At 49.0% G+C, this 17,725-nt stretch overlaps 1 protein-coding gene across 2 annotated transcripts in view; it reads left to right on the top strand.

The window, feature by feature from the left end:
- DNHD1 (dynein heavy chain domain 1) overlaps nucleotides 1-17,725 on the top strand; it is a 392,142-nt gene that overhangs the window by 62,110 nt on the left and 312,307 nt on the right. For both annotated transcript variants that reach the window (XM_063950780.1, XM_063950781.1), the window contains exon 9: nucleotides 5,137-5,212. In XM_063950780.1, coding sequence (XP_063806850.1) covers nucleotides 5,137-5,212 — 76 coding nt within the window. The remainder of the gene's footprint in view (nucleotides 1-5,136; nucleotides 5,213-17,725) is intronic.

Genomic DNA, 17,725 nt, shown 5'->3' on the forward strand with positions numbered 1-17,725 from the left:
TAGATTACTTATGATATATGGGAGTATTACGGTAAGTCAGACTCAGTATGTGACAAACCCTCAGCCTACTGAGCCTAGATTACTTATGATATATGGGAGCACTATGGTAAGTCAGACTCAGTATGTAACACACTCTCAGCCTACTGAACCTAGATTACTCATGATATATGGGAGCAATACGGTAAGTCAGTCTCAGTATGTGACACACTCTCAGCCTACTGAGCCTAGATTACTTATGATATATGGGAGCACTACAGTAAGTCAGACCCAGTATGTGACACATTCTCAGCCTACTGAGCCTAGATTACTAATGATATATGGGAGAACTACAGTAAATCAGACTCAGTATGTGACACACTCTCAGCCTACTGAGCCTGTATTATTAATAATATATGGGAGCACTATGGTAAGTCAGACTCAGTATGTAACATTTTCTCAGCATACTGAGCCTAGATTACTAATGATATATGGGAGCACTACGGTAAATCAGACTCAGTATGTAACATTTTCTCAGCGTACTGAGCCTAGATTACTAATGATATATGGGAGCACTATGGTAAATCAGACTCAGTATGTAACACACTCTCAGCCTACTGAGCCTAGATTACTAATGATATATGGGATCACTACAGTAAGTCAGACTCAGTATGTGACACACTCTCAGGCTACTGAGCCTAGATTACTAATGATATATGGGAGCACTATGGTAAGTCAGACTCAGTATGTAACACACTCTCAGCCTACTGAGCCTAGATTACTAATGATATATGGGAGCACTACGGTAACTCAGTCTCAGTATGTGACACGCTCTCAGCATACTGAGCCTAGATTACTTATGATATATGGGAGCACTACAGTAAGTCAGACCCAGTATGTGACACATTCTCAGCCTACTGAGCCTAGATTACTAATGATATATGGGAGAACTACAGTAAATCAGACTCAGTATGTGACACACTGTCAGCCTACTGAGCCTGTATTATTAATGATATATGGGAGCACTATGGTAAGTCAGACTCAGTATGTAACATTTTCTCAGCATACTGAGCCTAGATTACTAATGATATATGGGAGCACTACGGCAAGTCAGACTCAGTATGTAACACACTCTCAGCCTACTGAGCCTGTATTATTAATGATATATGGGAGCACTATGGTAAGTCATACTCAGTATGTAACATTTTCTCAGCCTGCTGAGCCTAGATTACTAAACACACAGTTAAAGGTATGCTAACTTCTCAAGGGAATTTCTATAAAGTAAATAGTGCTAGCCCATGCATGATGATGTACATGATTAATAACAGCAATGCACTGTAGAAAATACACTATAGTCCTGTGCAGTATCATTTAATTTATGTAGAATTTGAATGCACAGACCTGATCCCCACTGGAGACATCATCTAATGTGTACCCAGCTTAAGCCCCCGGTCCTGTCCTCATGCCATTATCCGATCACCTCCTCAGTAGCCGTTTCTCTGGATACATCTCCTCTATTACAAGGCTCAGTCCTAGGTCCTGTGCACGTCTGTATCCATAGCATGTCTCATGGAAATCTTAGTTTGGATTTCAGTGCCCTTCCTATGTTGACACAGAAATCTAATTATCCTCCTCGGATCTCTCACTGTGGGCAGGATTTATCAATATAACCTATATAGTCAAACCTCATATGACAGCTGATGTAGGAGGTGTACCCATGATGCAGATGGATCCCTGTATGTTTCATGTGGTCTGTAGCAGACATCGGAGAATTCCGTGTGGCTGTGATGTGCCCGTAAGCAGCAAGCCCCGCAAAGCCTATGTTTTTGGATTTTAAGCAAGATAGAAGCCTAGGGGTTTTGTTTTTTAATAAAATGTCCCCAGAGATAGAATCGTAGGATCCATGTCATGACCCCTGCAGCTTGCACATGCGCAATTGGACTCTTGGGTCATAAACCGGTACTTTGTTGGGACATCTCTTGTGAGAATACCGGGTGACCTGGGTATCCTGGGGTTCAGGGATCACACAGTGGGGCGGGATACAATGAAAACAAGGTGATCTTTATTCTAGCTGTGCTCCATCATCTCCACACACTTAGCCTCTTTCCCCCAGCAACCTCCAGTAAGTCTAGCTGTGCCTCATCATCTCCACACACACAGTCTATTTCCCCCAGCAACCTCCAGTGAGTCTAGCTGTGCCCCATCATCTCCACACACAGCCTCTTTCCCCCAGCAACCTCCAGTGAGTCTAGCTGTGCCTCATCATCTCCACACACACAGTCTCTTTCCCCCAGCAACCTCCAGTGAGTCTAGCTGTGCCTCATCATCTCCCCACACACAGTCTCTTTCTCCCAGCAACCTCCCGTGAGTCTAGCTGTGCCCCATCATCTCCACACACAGTCTCTTTCTCCCAGCAACCTCCCGTGAGTCTAGCTGTGCCCCATCATCTCCACACACACAGTCTCTTTCTCCCAGCAACCTCCCATGAGTCTAGCTGTGCCCCATCATCTCCACACACACAACCTCTTTCTCCCAGCAACCTCCAGTAAGTCTAGCTGTGCCCCATCATCTCCACACACACAGTCTCTTTCCCCCAGCAACCTCCAGTGAGTCTAGCTGTGCCTCATCATCTCCCCACACAGTCTCTTTCTCCCAGCAACCTCCAGTGAGTCTAGCTGTGCCCCATCATCTCCACACACACAGTCTCTTTCCCCCAGCAACCTCCAGTGAGTCTAGCTGTGCCTCATCATCTCCCCACACAGTCTCTTTCTCCCAGCAACCTCCAGTGAGTCTAGCTGTGTACCATCACTTCCCCACACACAGTCTCTTCCAGCAACTTCCTGACTCCCACAATTCGCCCTTGCTGGCTCTTTCGATCTCCTCCTTTTTGATTGGTGGATCATGTTGTCAGTCTTTCCAGAGGGCAAGGAGGAGGGCTTTTCTAAAAAGAACACTCCCTTGCTGTATGCTTCTGGCAGACTTCCTGTGTCTGACTTCTGCAGACTGAGGGCTTCAATTTAAGAACGCAGAACTTGGGCCATAGGGTTACAGTAACTCTTTCCTTTCTAACATTAAGGCAAGTCCTAGACATCACGTTCCCGTGCCTCCTCACATCTCTCCATTGGAAGAGCTTTCATGGTAGGCAACTAATCACGCATACTGGGAGTAATAAATACCGGCATACATGCTATAGCGGATGGGAGGTGTATCATTGTCCCTTACTCCCGCCCTTACTCTGGTGGCCCAACCACTGTCTGTCTTTATGACATTTCATCTTAGATGTCATCTCATCACCTCAAAATCAATATTAACAAATTAACACCAATACATAATTAGATTATTACACTATACAAATGTCCGAGGGTGTAGGAGAAATTGCATTACCTGCCTTCCCGGGGGTGTCTGGGGGTGTAGGAGGAATCTCATTACCTGCTTTCCCGGGGGTGTCTGGGGGTGTAGGAGGAATCTCATTACTTGCCATCCCGGGGATGTCTGGAGGTGTAGGAGGAACTCATTACCTGCCTTCCCGGGGGTGTCTGGAGGTGTAGGAGGAATATCATTACCTGCCTTCCCGGGATGTCTGGAGGTGTAGGAGGAATCTCATTACCTGCCTTCCCGGGGGTGTCTGGGGGTGTAGGAGGAATCTCATTACCTGTCTTCCCGGGGATGTCTGGAGGTGTAGGAGGAATCTCATTACCTGCCTTCCTGGGGATGTCTGGGGGTGTAGGAGGAATCTCATTACCTGTCTTCCCGGGGATGTCTGGGGGTGTAGGAGGAATCTCATTACCTGTCTTCCCGGGGATGTCTGGTGGTGTAGGGGGAATCTCATTACCTGCCTTCCCGGGGGTGTCTGGGGGTGTAGGGGGAATCTCATTACCTGCCTTCCCGGGGATGTCTGGGGGTGTAGGAGGAATCTCATTACCTGCCTTCCCGGGGATGTCTGGGGGTGTAGGGGGAATCTCATTACCTGCCTTCCCGGGGATGTCTGGAGGTGTAGGAGGAATCTCATTACCTGCCTTCCCGGGGATGTCTGGGGGTGTAGGAGGAATCTCATTACCTGCCTTCCCCGGGGTGTCTGGTGGTGTAGGAGGAATCTCATTACCTGCCTTCCCGGGGATGTCTGGAGGTGTAGGAGGAATCTCATTACCTGCCTTCCCGGGGATGTCTGGTGGTGTAGGAGGAATCTCATTACCTGCCTTCCCGGGGATGTCTGGGGGTGTAGGAGGAATCTCATTACCTGCCTTCCCGGGGATGTCTGGGGGTGTAGGGGGAATCTCATTACCTGCCTTCCCGGGGATGTCTGGGGGTGTAGGAGGAATCTCATTACCTGCCTTCCCGGGGATGTCTGGGGGTGTAGGGGGAATCTCATTACCTGCCTTCCCGGGGATGTCTGGGGGTGTAGGGGGAATCTCATTACCTGCCTTCCCGGGGATGTCTGGGGGTGTAGGATGAATCTCATTACCTGCCTTCCCGGGGATGTCTGGGGGTGTAGGAGGAATCTCATTACCTGTCTTCCCGGGGATGTCTGGGGGTGTAGGAGGAATCTCATTACCTGTCTTCCCGGGGATGTCTGGTGGTGTAGGGGGAATCTCATTACCTGCCTTCCCGGGGGTGTCTGGTGGTGTAGGAGGAATCTCATTACCTGCCTTCCCGGGGATGTCTGGGGGTGTAGGAGGAATCTCATTACCTGCCTTCCCGGGGATGTCTGGGGGTGTAGGGGGAATCTCATTACCTGCCTTCCCGGGGATGTCTGGAGGTGTAGGAGGAATCTCATTACCTGCCTTCCCGGGGATGTCTGGGGGTGTAGGAGGAATCTCATTACCTGCCTTCCCAGGGGTGTCTGGTGGTGTAGGAGGAATCTCATTACCTGCCTTCCCGGGGATGTCTGGAGGTGTAGGAGGAATCTCATTACCTGCCTTCCCGGGGGTGTCTGGAGGTGTAGGGGGAATCTCATTACCTGCCTTCCCGGGGGTGTCTGGAGGTGTAGGAGGAATCTCATTACCTGCCTTCCCGGGGGTGTCTGGGGGTGTAGGGGGAATCTCATTACCTGCCTTCCCGGGGATGTCTGGGGGTGTAGGAGGAATCTCATTACCTTAGTTACCTGTATGTTATGTCTGCCTTGGAAGGAAATTATATTAATTCCCCATTTTCTCTCCACAGGTGACTAATACATTCGTCCTAAATCATCTGAATCCATCGTCACTTCCAACCAATATGGATCCTCCTACAGAATGCGGTAATCTATGATCTTTACGTTACATTATGTATCTGTCCTGGTCCCAGAGACAAGTGGTTTATGTTCTTCCCTGGCTCAGTAGGGAGGGGTATCATTATGTTGGGGGATAGAGTTATGGATGACATCTCCTCTGCCGACTTATTGTCAGCATCTCCTGTACAGAAGTGAGATGTCTCTTCTACTGAGGTCACCTATATACTGTATGTCTCATCTATATAGAGTACAGCTCACCAGTACACTATATGGCTCATCTATATACTGTGTTGCTCACTTACATACTGTATGGCTCATCTATATACTGTGTTGCTCACTTACATACTGTATGGCTCATCTATATACAGTACAGATCACCTATATACTGTATGGCTCATCTATATACAGTACAGCTCACCTTTATACTGTATGGCTCATCTATATACAGTACAGCTCACCTATATACTGTATGGCTCATCTATATACAGTACAGCTCACCTATATACTGTATGGCTCATCTATATACAGTTCAGCTCACCTATATACTGTATGGCTCATCTATATACAGTACAGCTCACCTATATACTGTATGGCTCATCTACTGTACATACTGTATGGCTCATCTATATACTGTGTTGCTCACCTACATACTGTATGGCTCATCTATATACTGTGTTGCTCACCTACATACTGTATGGCTCATCTATATACACTGTATAGGTCATCTACTGTACATACTGTATGGCGCACCTATATACAGTATAGCTCACCTATAGCCTGATTGTAAGGCTTATCTATGTACTGTACAGCTCACCTATATACTGTATAGCTCACCTATAGCCTGATTGTAAGGCTCATCTATGTACAGTACAGCTCACCTATATACTGTATGGCTCATCTATATACAGTACAGCTCACCCATATACTGTATGGCTCATCTATATACAGTTCAGCTCATCTATATACTGTATGGCTCATCTATATACAGTACAGCTCTCCTATATACTGTATGGCTAATCTATATACAGTACAGCTCACCTATATACTGTATGGCTCATCTACTGTACATACTGTATGGCGCACCTATATACAGTATAGCTCACCTATAGCCTGATTGTAAGGCTTATCTATGTACTGTAAAGCTCAACTACAGTATATACTGTATAGCTCATCTACTGTATATGCTGTACAGCTCACCTATATACTGCATAGATCACCTATAGCCTGACTGTATCCCCTAACCTTCGTAAGTCCCTTAGAATAATTTGGCGCACATTTAGGACAACGGCCCCTCACCCCTGAGTGTATAAGGTTATTGTAGCAGTAAGTGTCCTGATCCAGTCATGCAGAATGCAGAAGTTCTGTATGGGGTTAAATGACTGTGTCAGTATAGTGATCTGCGCAGCCCTTAGATAACTCAGGGTGGGGACAGAATATAGGAACAGATGGGTTTAATACTATATCTCACAATCAGATGCGGGTAGGTAAAGTTGCTGGTTACCCCTACAGATAATTTGGGGTAAATTGAAGAGATGTACAGTACATGTCATCCACACATAAAATGTACGTGTTATTCTATAGATTGTAAGCTTGCGAGCAGGGCCTTCCTACCTCTATGTCTGTCTGTTTTTACCCAGTTTTGTTCTATTACTGTTGTTCTAATTGTAAAGCGCAACGGAATATGCTGCGCTATATAAGAAAACTGTTAATAAATAAATAAATAAATATAAGTGCGCCAGGGAGAAGAACTCGCTTTCCTCTTGTGCTTTATGCTGTCAGTGGATTTAGGAGTGGTAGCGCCACCTAGTGGGAATGAATAGAAGTACAGAGTACATTCCTAACACTCACATTATTACTGTCTCAGTGATTTCCCCGCGCAGGCGGCCGCTCTGTGTACGGGTTACATCTGATTAGGGAGAGGCAGTAGTCATGGCTGTGTTATATATTGTGACCTCTCCAGACCACGTATTGCGCCTTTCAGCGACAGTCACAGGACGCGTGGTCTGAATGGTGATATAGGGGTTGAGAGGCCTTAAAATCTCTAACACGAATATGGTCTGCCGCAATTGTGCATGTTGACATTTTGACTATCGACAGAACATCCATGTTGACATACAGAAATGTTGACGTTCTTGTGTGGACATAATGACTGCATTCCGTCCTGGGTTCTGGCGCTGTGGAAGCGTTTGTTGCTGTCACGGCCGTACTAAGCTGTTGCTGGCGGCAGCTCTATGCATCTGATGTTCCCGTATGTGCCAGGTGTGTCCTGTAACACTTATACCCATAGACACCAGGGATGTAACTAAGTGTGTGCTAGGTGTGCCCTGTAACACTTATACCCATAGACACCAGGGCCGTAACTACGTGTGTGCCAGGTGTGCCCTGTAACACTTATACCCATAGACACCAGGGCCGTAACTACGTGTGTGCCAGGTGTGCCCTGTAACACTTATACCCATAGACACCAGGGCCGTAACTACGTGTGTGCCAGGTGTGCCCTGTAACACTTATACCCATAGACACCAGGGCCGTAACTACGTGTGTGCCAGGTGTGCCCTGTAACACTTATACCCATAGACACCAGGGCCGTAACTATGTATGTGCCAGGTGTGCCCTGTAACACTTATACCCATAGACACCAGGGATGTAACTACGTGTGTGCCAGGTGTGCCCTGTAACACTTATACCCATAGACACCAGGGCCGTAACTATGTGTGTGCCAGGTGTGCCCTGTAACACTTATACCCATAGACACCAGGGCCGTAACTATGTGTGTGCCAGGTGTGCCCTGTAACACTTATACCCATAGACACCAGGGCCATAACTACGTGTGTGCCAGGTGTGCCCTGTAACACTTATACCCATAGACACCAGGGCCGTAACTATGTGTGTGCCAGGTGTGCCCTGTAACACTTATACCCATAGACACCAGGGCCGTAGCTACGTGTGTGCCCTGTAACACTTATACCCATAGACACCAGGGCCGTAACTACGTGTGTGCCAGGTGTGCCCTGTAACACTTATACCCATAGACACCAGGGCCGTAACTATGTATGTGCCAGGTGTGCCCTGCAACACTTATACCCATAGACACCAGGACCGTAACTATGTATGTGCCAGGTGTGCCCTGTAACACTTATACCCATAGACACCAGGGCTGTAACTATGTATGTGCCAGGTGTGCCCTGTAACACTTATACCCATAGACACCAGGGCCATAACTATGTATGTGCCAGGTGTGCCCTGTAACACTTATACCCATAGACACCAGGGCCGTAACTATGTATGTGCCAGGTGTGCCCTGCAACACTTATACCCATAGACACCAGGGCCATAACTATGTATGTGCCAGGTGTGCCCTGTAACACTTATACCCATAGACACCAGGGCCATAACTACGTATGTGCCAGGTGTGCCCTGTAACACTTATACCCATAGACACCAGGGCCATAACTATGTGTGTGCCAGGTGTGCCCTGTAACACTTATACCCATAGACACCAGGGCCGTAACTACGTGTGTGCCCTGTAACACTTATACCCATAGACACCAGGGCCGTAACTACGTGTGTGCCAGGTGTGCCCTGTAACACTTATACCCATAGACACCAGGGCCGTAACTACGTGTGTGCCCTGTAACACTTATACCCATAGACACCAGGGCCGTAACTACGTGTGTGCCAGGTGTGCCCTGTAACACTTATACCCATAGACACCAGGGCCGTAACTACGTGTGTGCCAGGTGTGCCCTGTAACACTTATACCCATAGACACCAGGGCCGTAACTATGTGTGTGCCAGGTGTGCCCTGTAACACTTATACCCATAGACACCAGGGCCGTAGCTACGTGTGTGCCCTGTAACACTTATACCCATAGACACCAGGGCCGTAACTACGTGTGTGCCAGGTGTGCCCTGTAACACTTATACCCATAGACACCAGGGCCGTAACTATGTATGTGCCAGGTGTGCCCTGCAACACTTATACCCATAGACACCAGGACCGTAACTATGTATGTGCCAGGTGTGCCCTGTAACACTTATACCCATAGACACCAGGGCCGTAACTATGTGTGTGCCAGGTGTGCCCTGTAACACTTATACCCATAGACACCAGGGCCGTAGCTACGTGTGTGCCCTGTAACACTTATACCCATAGACACCAGGGCCGTAACTACGTGTGTGCCAGGTGTGCCCTGTAACACTTGTACCCATAGACACCAGGGCCGTAACTATGTATGTGCCAGGTGTGCCCTGTAACACTTATACCCATAGACACCAGGGCCGTAACTATGTATGTGCCAGGTGTGCCCTGTAACACTTATACCCATAGACACCAGGGCCATAACTACGTATGTGCCAGGTGTGCCCTGTAACACGTATACCCATAGACACCAGGGCCATAACTATGTGTGTGCCAGGTGTGCCCTGTAACACTTATACCCATAGACACCAGGGCCATAACTATGTGTGTGCCAGGTGTGCCCTGTAACACTTATACCCATAGCACCAGGGCCGTAACTATGTGTGTGCCAGGTGTGCCCTGTAACACTTATACCCATAGACACCAGGGCCGTAACTATGTATGTGCCAGGTGTGCCCTGTAACACTTATACCCCTAGACACCAGGGCTGTAACTACGTGTGTGCCAGGTGTGCCCTGTAACACTTATACCCATAGACACCAGGGCCATAACTATGTGTGTGCCAGGTGTGCCCTGTAACACTTATACACATAGACACCAGGGCCGTAACTATGTATGTGCCAGGTGTGCCCTGTAACACTTATACCCATAGACACCAGGGCTGTAACTATGTATGTGCCAGGTGTGCCCTGTAACACTTATACCCATAGACACCAGGGCCGTAACTACGTGTGTGCCAGGTGTGCCCTGTAACACTTATACACATAGACACCAGGGCCGTAACTATGTATGTGCCAGGTGTGCCCTGTAACACTTATACCCATAGACACCAGGGCCGTAACTACGTGTGTGCCAGGTGTGCTCTGTAACGCTTATACACATAGACACCAGGGCCGTAACTATGTGTGTGCCAGGTGTGCCCTGTAACACTTATACCCCTAGACACCAGGGCCGTAACTATGTATGTGCCAGGTGTGCCCTGTAACACTTATACCCATAGACACCAGGGCCGTAACTACGTGTGTGCCAGGTGTGCTCTGTAACGCTTATACACATAGACACCAGGGCCGTAACTATGTGTGTGCCAGGTGTGCCCTGTAACACATATACCCATAGACACCAGGGCCGTAACTATGTGTGTGCCAGGTGTGCCCTGTAACACTTATACCCATAGACACCAGGGCCGTAACTATGTGTGTGCCAGGTGTGCCCTGTAACACTTATACCCATAGACACCAGGGCCGTAACTATGTGTGTGCCAGGTGTGCCCTGTAACACTTATACCCATAGACACCAGGGCCGTAACTATGTGTGTGCCAGGTGTGCCCTGTAACACTTATACCCATAGACACCAGGGCCGTAACTATGTGTGTGCCAGGTGTGCCCTGTAACACTTATACCCATAGACACCAGGGCCGTAACTATGTGTGTGCCAGGTGTGCCCTGTAACACTTATACCCATAGACACCAGGGCCGTAACTACGTGTGTGCCAGGTGTGCCCTGTAACACTTATACCCATAGACACCAGGGCCGTAACTATGTGTGTGCCAGGTGTGCCCTGTAACACTTATACCCATATACACCAGGGCCGTAACTATGTGTGTGCCAGGTGTGCCCTGTAACACTTATACCCATAGACACCAGGGCCGTAACTACGTGTGTGCCAGGTGTGCCCTGTAACACTTATACCCATAGACACCAGGGCCGTAACTATGTGTGTGCCAGGTGTGCCCTGTAACACATATACCCATAGACACCAGGGCCGTAACTACGTGTGTGCCAGGTGTGCCCTGTAACACTTATACCCATAGACACCAGGGCCATAACTACGTGTGTGCCAGGTGTGCCCTGTAACACTTATACCCATAGACACCAGGGCCGTAACTATGTATGTGCCAGGTGTGCCCTGTAACACTTATACACATAGACACTGCATGTTTTCTTGATGTAACAAGGTCTGGACTGGGACTAAAAAATAGGTTCTGTCATTTAAAACACAGGCCGATTGCGGCATCAGCACCTGGCACAGACCCCTCCCCTTACTATTCCTGACTCCTCCTACTTCATATTCTATTAAAGATATAACGAGATTTATGGTAAGAACTTACTGTTCTTAAATCTCTTTCTGCAAGGTACACGGGGCTCCACAGGGAATGACATTGGGGTATAGAGTAGGATCTTGATCCGAGGCACCAACAGACTCAAAGCTTTGACTGTTCCCAGAATGCATAGCGCCGCCTCCTCTATAACCCCACCTCCGTGCACAGAAGCTCAGTTTTTGTTAACCAGTCCAATGCAGTAGCAGCAAAAGAGACGACAACTGTTAGTAGCCACAACACCGCATTCTCACGACAGGAGAAGGTGTCAGCGGCTTATGCCTTACCAACCCAAAGAAGCTAAGTGCGTCAGGGTTGGCGCCCTGTGGAGCCCAGTCTACCCCGCAGAAAGAGATTTAACAATGATAAGTTCTTACCATAAATCTCGTTTTCTGCTGCGGGGTACACTGGGCTCCACAGGGAATGACATTGGGGATGTCCTAAAGCAGTTCCTTATGGGAGGGGACGCACTGTAGCGGGCACAAGAACCCGACGTCCAAAGGAAGCATCCTGGGAGGTGGAAGTATCGAAGGCATAGAGCTTATGAACGTGTTCACTGAGGACCACGTAGCCGCCTTGCACAATTGTTCAAGGGTTGCACCACAGCGGGCCGCCCAAGAAGGTCCAACCTACTGAGTAGAATGGGCCTTAATGGTAGCAGGAGCTGGAAGGCCAGCCTGTTCATAAGCATGTACAATCACCATTCTAATCCATCTGGCCAGGGTCTGCTTGTGAGCAGGCCAGCCATGTTTGTGAAAACCAAACAGAACAAAGAGAGAATCCGACTTCCTGATGGAGGCAGTTCTCTTCACATAGATGCAGAGAGCCCGTACCACATCCAAAGACCGCTCTTTGGAAGACAATTCAGGAGAGGCAAAGGCCGGAACCACAATCTCCTGATTAAGGTGGAAAAGAAGACACCACCTTAGGAAGGTACCCGGGACGTGTTCTAAGAACTGGCCGTTCACGGTGAAAAATTAGATATGGTGACTTACAGGACAAAGCACCCAAATCCGACACCCGTCTAGCAGAGGCAATAGCCAGCAGAAACAATACCTTAAGAGAAAGCCACTCAAGGTCTGCAGATTCAAGGGGCTCAAACGGAGACTCTTGCAACGCCTCCAGAACCACCGACAAATCCCAAGGAGCCACAGGCGTAAGGAGGTTGGATCCGCAACACACCCTGGGTGAATGTATGAACATCAGGTAAAGTTGCAATTTTTCTCTGGAACCAAACCGACAAGGCAGAAATATGAACCATGATGAACCAGACGAAGGCCCAAGTCCAGGCCCTGTTGTAGAAAGGCCAAAAAGTTGGCCGTACTAAACTTGTAAGCATCATGATTGTTAGATGCGCACCAAGCAAAGTAAGAATTCCAGACCCTATGATAAATCCGAGCAGAAGTCGGTTTCCGGGCCTTCAACATGGTTTGAATGACCACTCAGAAAATCCTTTGGCCCTTAAGACGGAAGCTTCAAGAGCCACGGCGTCAAAGCCAATCGGGCTAAATCCTGATATACACAGGGGTCCTGAACGAGGAGATCTGGGCGCTGCGGAAGTAGAAGGGGACGCTCTATCGAGAGACCCTGAAGGTCTGAGAACCAATGCCGTCTAGGCCACGCTGGAGCGATCAGAAGTAGGATTCCTCCTTCTTGCTTGAACTTCCTTATAACTCTGGGCAGGAGTGACACCGGAGGGAACACGTATGGCAGCCGAAAGTTCTATGGAATTGCCAGTGCGTCCACGAACGCTGCTTGAGGATCCCTTGTCCTTGCTCCGAAGACCGGAACCTTGTGATTGTGTCGAGATGCCATCAGGTCCACATCTGGAAGGCCCCACTTGTCCATGAGGAGTTGACACATTTCTGGATGGAGGCTCCACTCTCCGGCGTGTACGTCCTGACGACTGAGAAAGTCCGCTTCCCAGTTTAGGACCCCCGGAATGAACACTGCCGATATGGCTGGCAGATGGCATTCCGCCCACTGAAGAATCCGTGATACTTCCCTCAATGCCATGTGGCTTCGAGTGCCGCCTTGATGATTGATGTACGCCACCGTGGTGGCGTTGTCCGACTGTACTTGAACAGGTCTGTTCTGTATTAAATGCTGGGCCAAGTTCAATGAGTTGAACACAGCCCGCAATTCTAGAATGTTTATCGGGAGGAGAATATAGGACACCCAATCCACATCAACAGACAGCGGCAAAGTGCAAGAAAAGATCGAGAGCAACGGCGCTAACAAGTCACCGGTAAGCCGCACAGACGGACTGGCAGAAAGAGGATCCCGCAGGTGAGTCTCCGTAGTGGAGAAGTGTGTTCCAGCCGCAGGTTCCGTTCAGACCCTGCAGGCAGAGCACCCTCTCCCCCGACAACGACTAACCCGGCGCACGGAGCAAACTCACGGGGAGATCCGTAAAAGGACAAACCGCGGGAAGGCACGGACGCAGAGGGGTAAGTCAGTCCGGAGCAGCCCGGAGATCCCGCAGCCCACCCGCAACTGTGCCCCTTATCTCACGGCCGCAACGACAGTGCACCATCACTTGCCCCCAAACGTTAGAGGTACGGGACGCCGTCCTCTATCTGTAAAGAGACTTACAAGGACAATCACAGTCCGGTTAGGACTAGGACCTTTTGATTTAATTTTCTTTAACCCATTCATCAATGTATGCCTCATTTTAGAGTCAGCATCAGTTGATAAGACTTAAAGACTCACCAGCTGCAGTGGTATACAGACAGAGCACCTGTGAAGAATCCATCACAAGTGACAACATTTATGACTTATAACTCATGATCATATCTGCATTTTCCCTCATTTTCACTGTTTAACTGATATAGTGCAGACTTGCACCTTTCAAGTTTTGTTTTTCAAAGATCTCTTCTATTTTCCCTACATCAATGATCTTTATTTCCTTTATTTTGCCCACAGTAGCATCAAAATACTTGCTTAGGGTTATTACCATTCAATAAATATTCTCTTTTTTATTCATCAATATTCGTGTTGCACAATATTTTCATAAGCAGACACCACTGTAAGGGTTGAGCGCTGTTAGGCTTAGCAGCCACTTTGTTTGAGACTCCTCCTTGGTCCACCGACCCTGAAGAGAGTGTTGCTCCAACACCACGCCCCAACCTCTCAGACTGGCATCCGTCGTCGCGTCAGAAGGACCCAGTTGGAGATCCAGAAGGGATGACCCCTGCTCAATCGTTTGGTCCTGAAGCCACCAGCTCCGTGACAGACGGACCTCCGGAGACAAGGAGATCATTTGAGACCTGATCCGGTGAGGCAGGCCGTCCCACTTGGCAAGAATCGGCTTCTGCAGAGGGCGGGAATGGAATTGAGCGTACTCCACCATGTCGAAAGCCGACACCATGAGACCTAGCACTTGCATTGCCGAATGTATCGACACTTGCGGACGAGATAGGAAGCATCGAATCCTGTCCTGAAGCTTCAGGACTTTCTCCTGAGACAAGAACAACCGCTGGTTGTCAGTGTCCAACAACGCCTCCAGGTGCACCATGCTCTGAGCAGGGACCAGGGAAGATTTCTTCCAGTTGATGAGCCACCCATGGGCTTGCAGAAACTGGATAGTCGGATCCAGATGGCGTAGGAGAATTTCTGGGGAATTTGCCAGGATCAACAAGTCGTCCAGATACGGTAGGATCCTGACCCCTTGACGGCGGAGTACAGCCGTCATTACCGCCATGACCTTGGTGAAGACTCGCGGAGCCGTGGTCAAACCAAAAGGTAACGCCCAAAATTGGTAATGGAGGTTGCCATCCGCAAACCTCAGGTATTGCTGATGCGACACTGCAATGGGAATATGCAGGTAAGCATCCTGTATGTCCAGGGAGACCATATAATCCCCAGGTTCCAAGGCCAGAACAATAGAGCGAAGAGTTTCCATACGAAACTTGGAGACCCTCACAAATTTGTTCAAGGACTTGAGGTTGAGAATGGGCCGGGAGGACCCATTCGGTTTCGGGACTAGAAACAGCGGTGAATAGTACCCCTTGCCTCTCTGAGCCAGAGGCACCTGTACTACCACTCCTGAGTCCAGGAGGGACTGTACCACCGAATTAATAGTTTTTGCCTTCACCTGATCAGAAGGGACGTCTGTCAGGCAAAATCGATGAGGGGGACGAATCTTGAAGGATACGGCGTAACCTCGAGTGACGACTTCCCATACCCCGGCATCAGAAGTGGTCCTCAACCATTCCTGGGTATACCCTAGAAGTCGGCCTCCCACCCTGGGATCCCCCAGAGGGAGGCTCGCCCCGTCATGCGGCAGGCTTGTCAGTTTTGGAAGCAGGCTGACGGGCAGCGCAGACCCGTTTGGGTTTGGGCTTATTGGGTTTGGAAGTGCGAACCTGTTTCGGGTACGCCTGACCTTTTGCTTTCCCTGAAGTACGAAAGGAGTGAAATGGAGTACTCTTAGCCTTCGGCACCGAAGGAGCAGTACTAGGTAGACATGCTATTTTAGCAGAAGCTAAGTCAGCCACTATCTTGTTGAGGTCTGCACCGAAAAGAATGTCTCCCTTAAAAGGGAGTACCTCCAGGGTTTTCTTAGAGTCCAGATCCACAGACCAGAACCGTAACCAGAGAATTCAGTGAGCCAAAATGGACATAGTAGAAGCCTTGGCCGCCAGAATACCGGCATCAGAAGCCGCCTCCTTAATGTAATGAGAAGCTGTAACAATATAAGACAGACATTGTCTAGCAAGATCAGAAGCATTGGAAGGCAACTCCGCCTCCAGCTCCTGAGCCCGCGCTTCAACAGCCTCTGCAGCCCATGTCGCTGCAATGGTGGGCCTATGCGCAGCACCAGTTAGGGTGTAAATTGCCTTTAAACAACCCTCCACACGCTTATCCGTCGGTTCTTTCAGAGACGTGATTGTAGTTACCGGCAGAGCTGAGGATACCACCTGCCGCGCCACCTGCGAATCCACTGGCGGGGGTGTTTCACAATTTTTACTTAGCTCCGCTGTGAGTGGGTAGCGAGCCAGCATCTTCTTGTGAGGCGTGAATTTCTTTCCTGGATTTTCCCAGGACTCATGATGTATGTCAACTAAATGGTCAGAATGAGGTAAAACTTGTTTAACCACTTTCTGACGTTTAAACCTGTCCGGTTTCTTAGGGGCAGCATCAGGCTCCGGGTCATCAGTAATTTGAAGAATGGTCCTGATAGCCTCCAACATGTCAGGAACATCCACCTGTGAAACAACTTCCCCATCAGAAGCGTCGGGATCAGAATCTGTGGGGTCAGTATAAACGCCATCCTCATCAGACGAGGAGTCTGGGATGTTGGTGGATTGTGAGGAAGTAATGGCCCGCTTAGAGGACCCCTTGGTCTTAGGCGGGTGAGGGTTAGACTTCTGAGTAGTCAGTGATTGGTTCAATTGCTGTAACTGAGCAGACAGTTTATCTGCCCGTGGCGGGTTAACCGCGGGGACCATAAGTGGTTGTACCGGCACAGGAGGTCCCATAGGGGGCGTTAGTCTAGTTACCAGCATATTCAATAGCGTGGAGAAGGTAGCCCAAGGTGGGTCATTTTGAACCCATGTTGCTACAGTCCCACTTGGGGGTAAGGATTAGAGATGTGCACTTGAAATTTTTCGGGTTTTGGTTTTGGGTTCGGTTCCGCGGCCGTGTTTTGGGTTCGACCGCGTTTTGGCAAAACCTCACCGATTTTTTTTTGTCGGATTCGGGTGTGTTTTGGATTCGGGTGTTTTTTTCAAAAAACCCTAAAAAACAGCTTAAATCATAGAATTTGGGCGTCATTTTGATCCCAAAGTATTATTAACCTCAAAAACCATAATTTCCACTCATTTCCAGTCTATTCTGAACACCTCACACCTCACAATATTATTTTTAGTCCTAAAATTTGCACCGAGGTTGCTGGATGACTAAGCTAAGCGACCCTAGTGGCCGACACAAACACCTGGCCCATCTAGGAGTGGCACTGCAGTGTCACGCAGGATGGCCCTTCCAAAAAACACTCCCCAAACAGCACATGACGCAAAGAAGAAAAAAAGAGGCGCAATGAGGTAGCTGTGTGAGTAAGCTAAGCGACCCTAGTGGCCGACACAAACACCTGGCCCATCTAGGAGTGGCACTGCAGTGTCACGCAGGATGGCCCTTCCAAAAACACTCCCCAAACAGCACATGACGCAAAGAAAAAAAGAGGCGCAATGAGGTAGCTGTGTGAGTAAGCTAAGCGACCCTAGTGGCCGACACAAACACCTGGCCCATCTGGGAGTGGCACTGCAGTGTCACGCAGGATGGCCCTTCCAAAAAACACTCCC

This window comes from Pseudophryne corroboree, chromosome 2 (genome assembly GCF_028390025.1).
Source record: "Pseudophryne corroboree isolate aPseCor3 chromosome 2, aPseCor3.hap2, whole genome shotgun sequence".
Lineage (NCBI taxonomy): Eukaryota > Metazoa > Chordata > Amphibia > Anura > Myobatrachidae > Pseudophryne > Pseudophryne corroboree.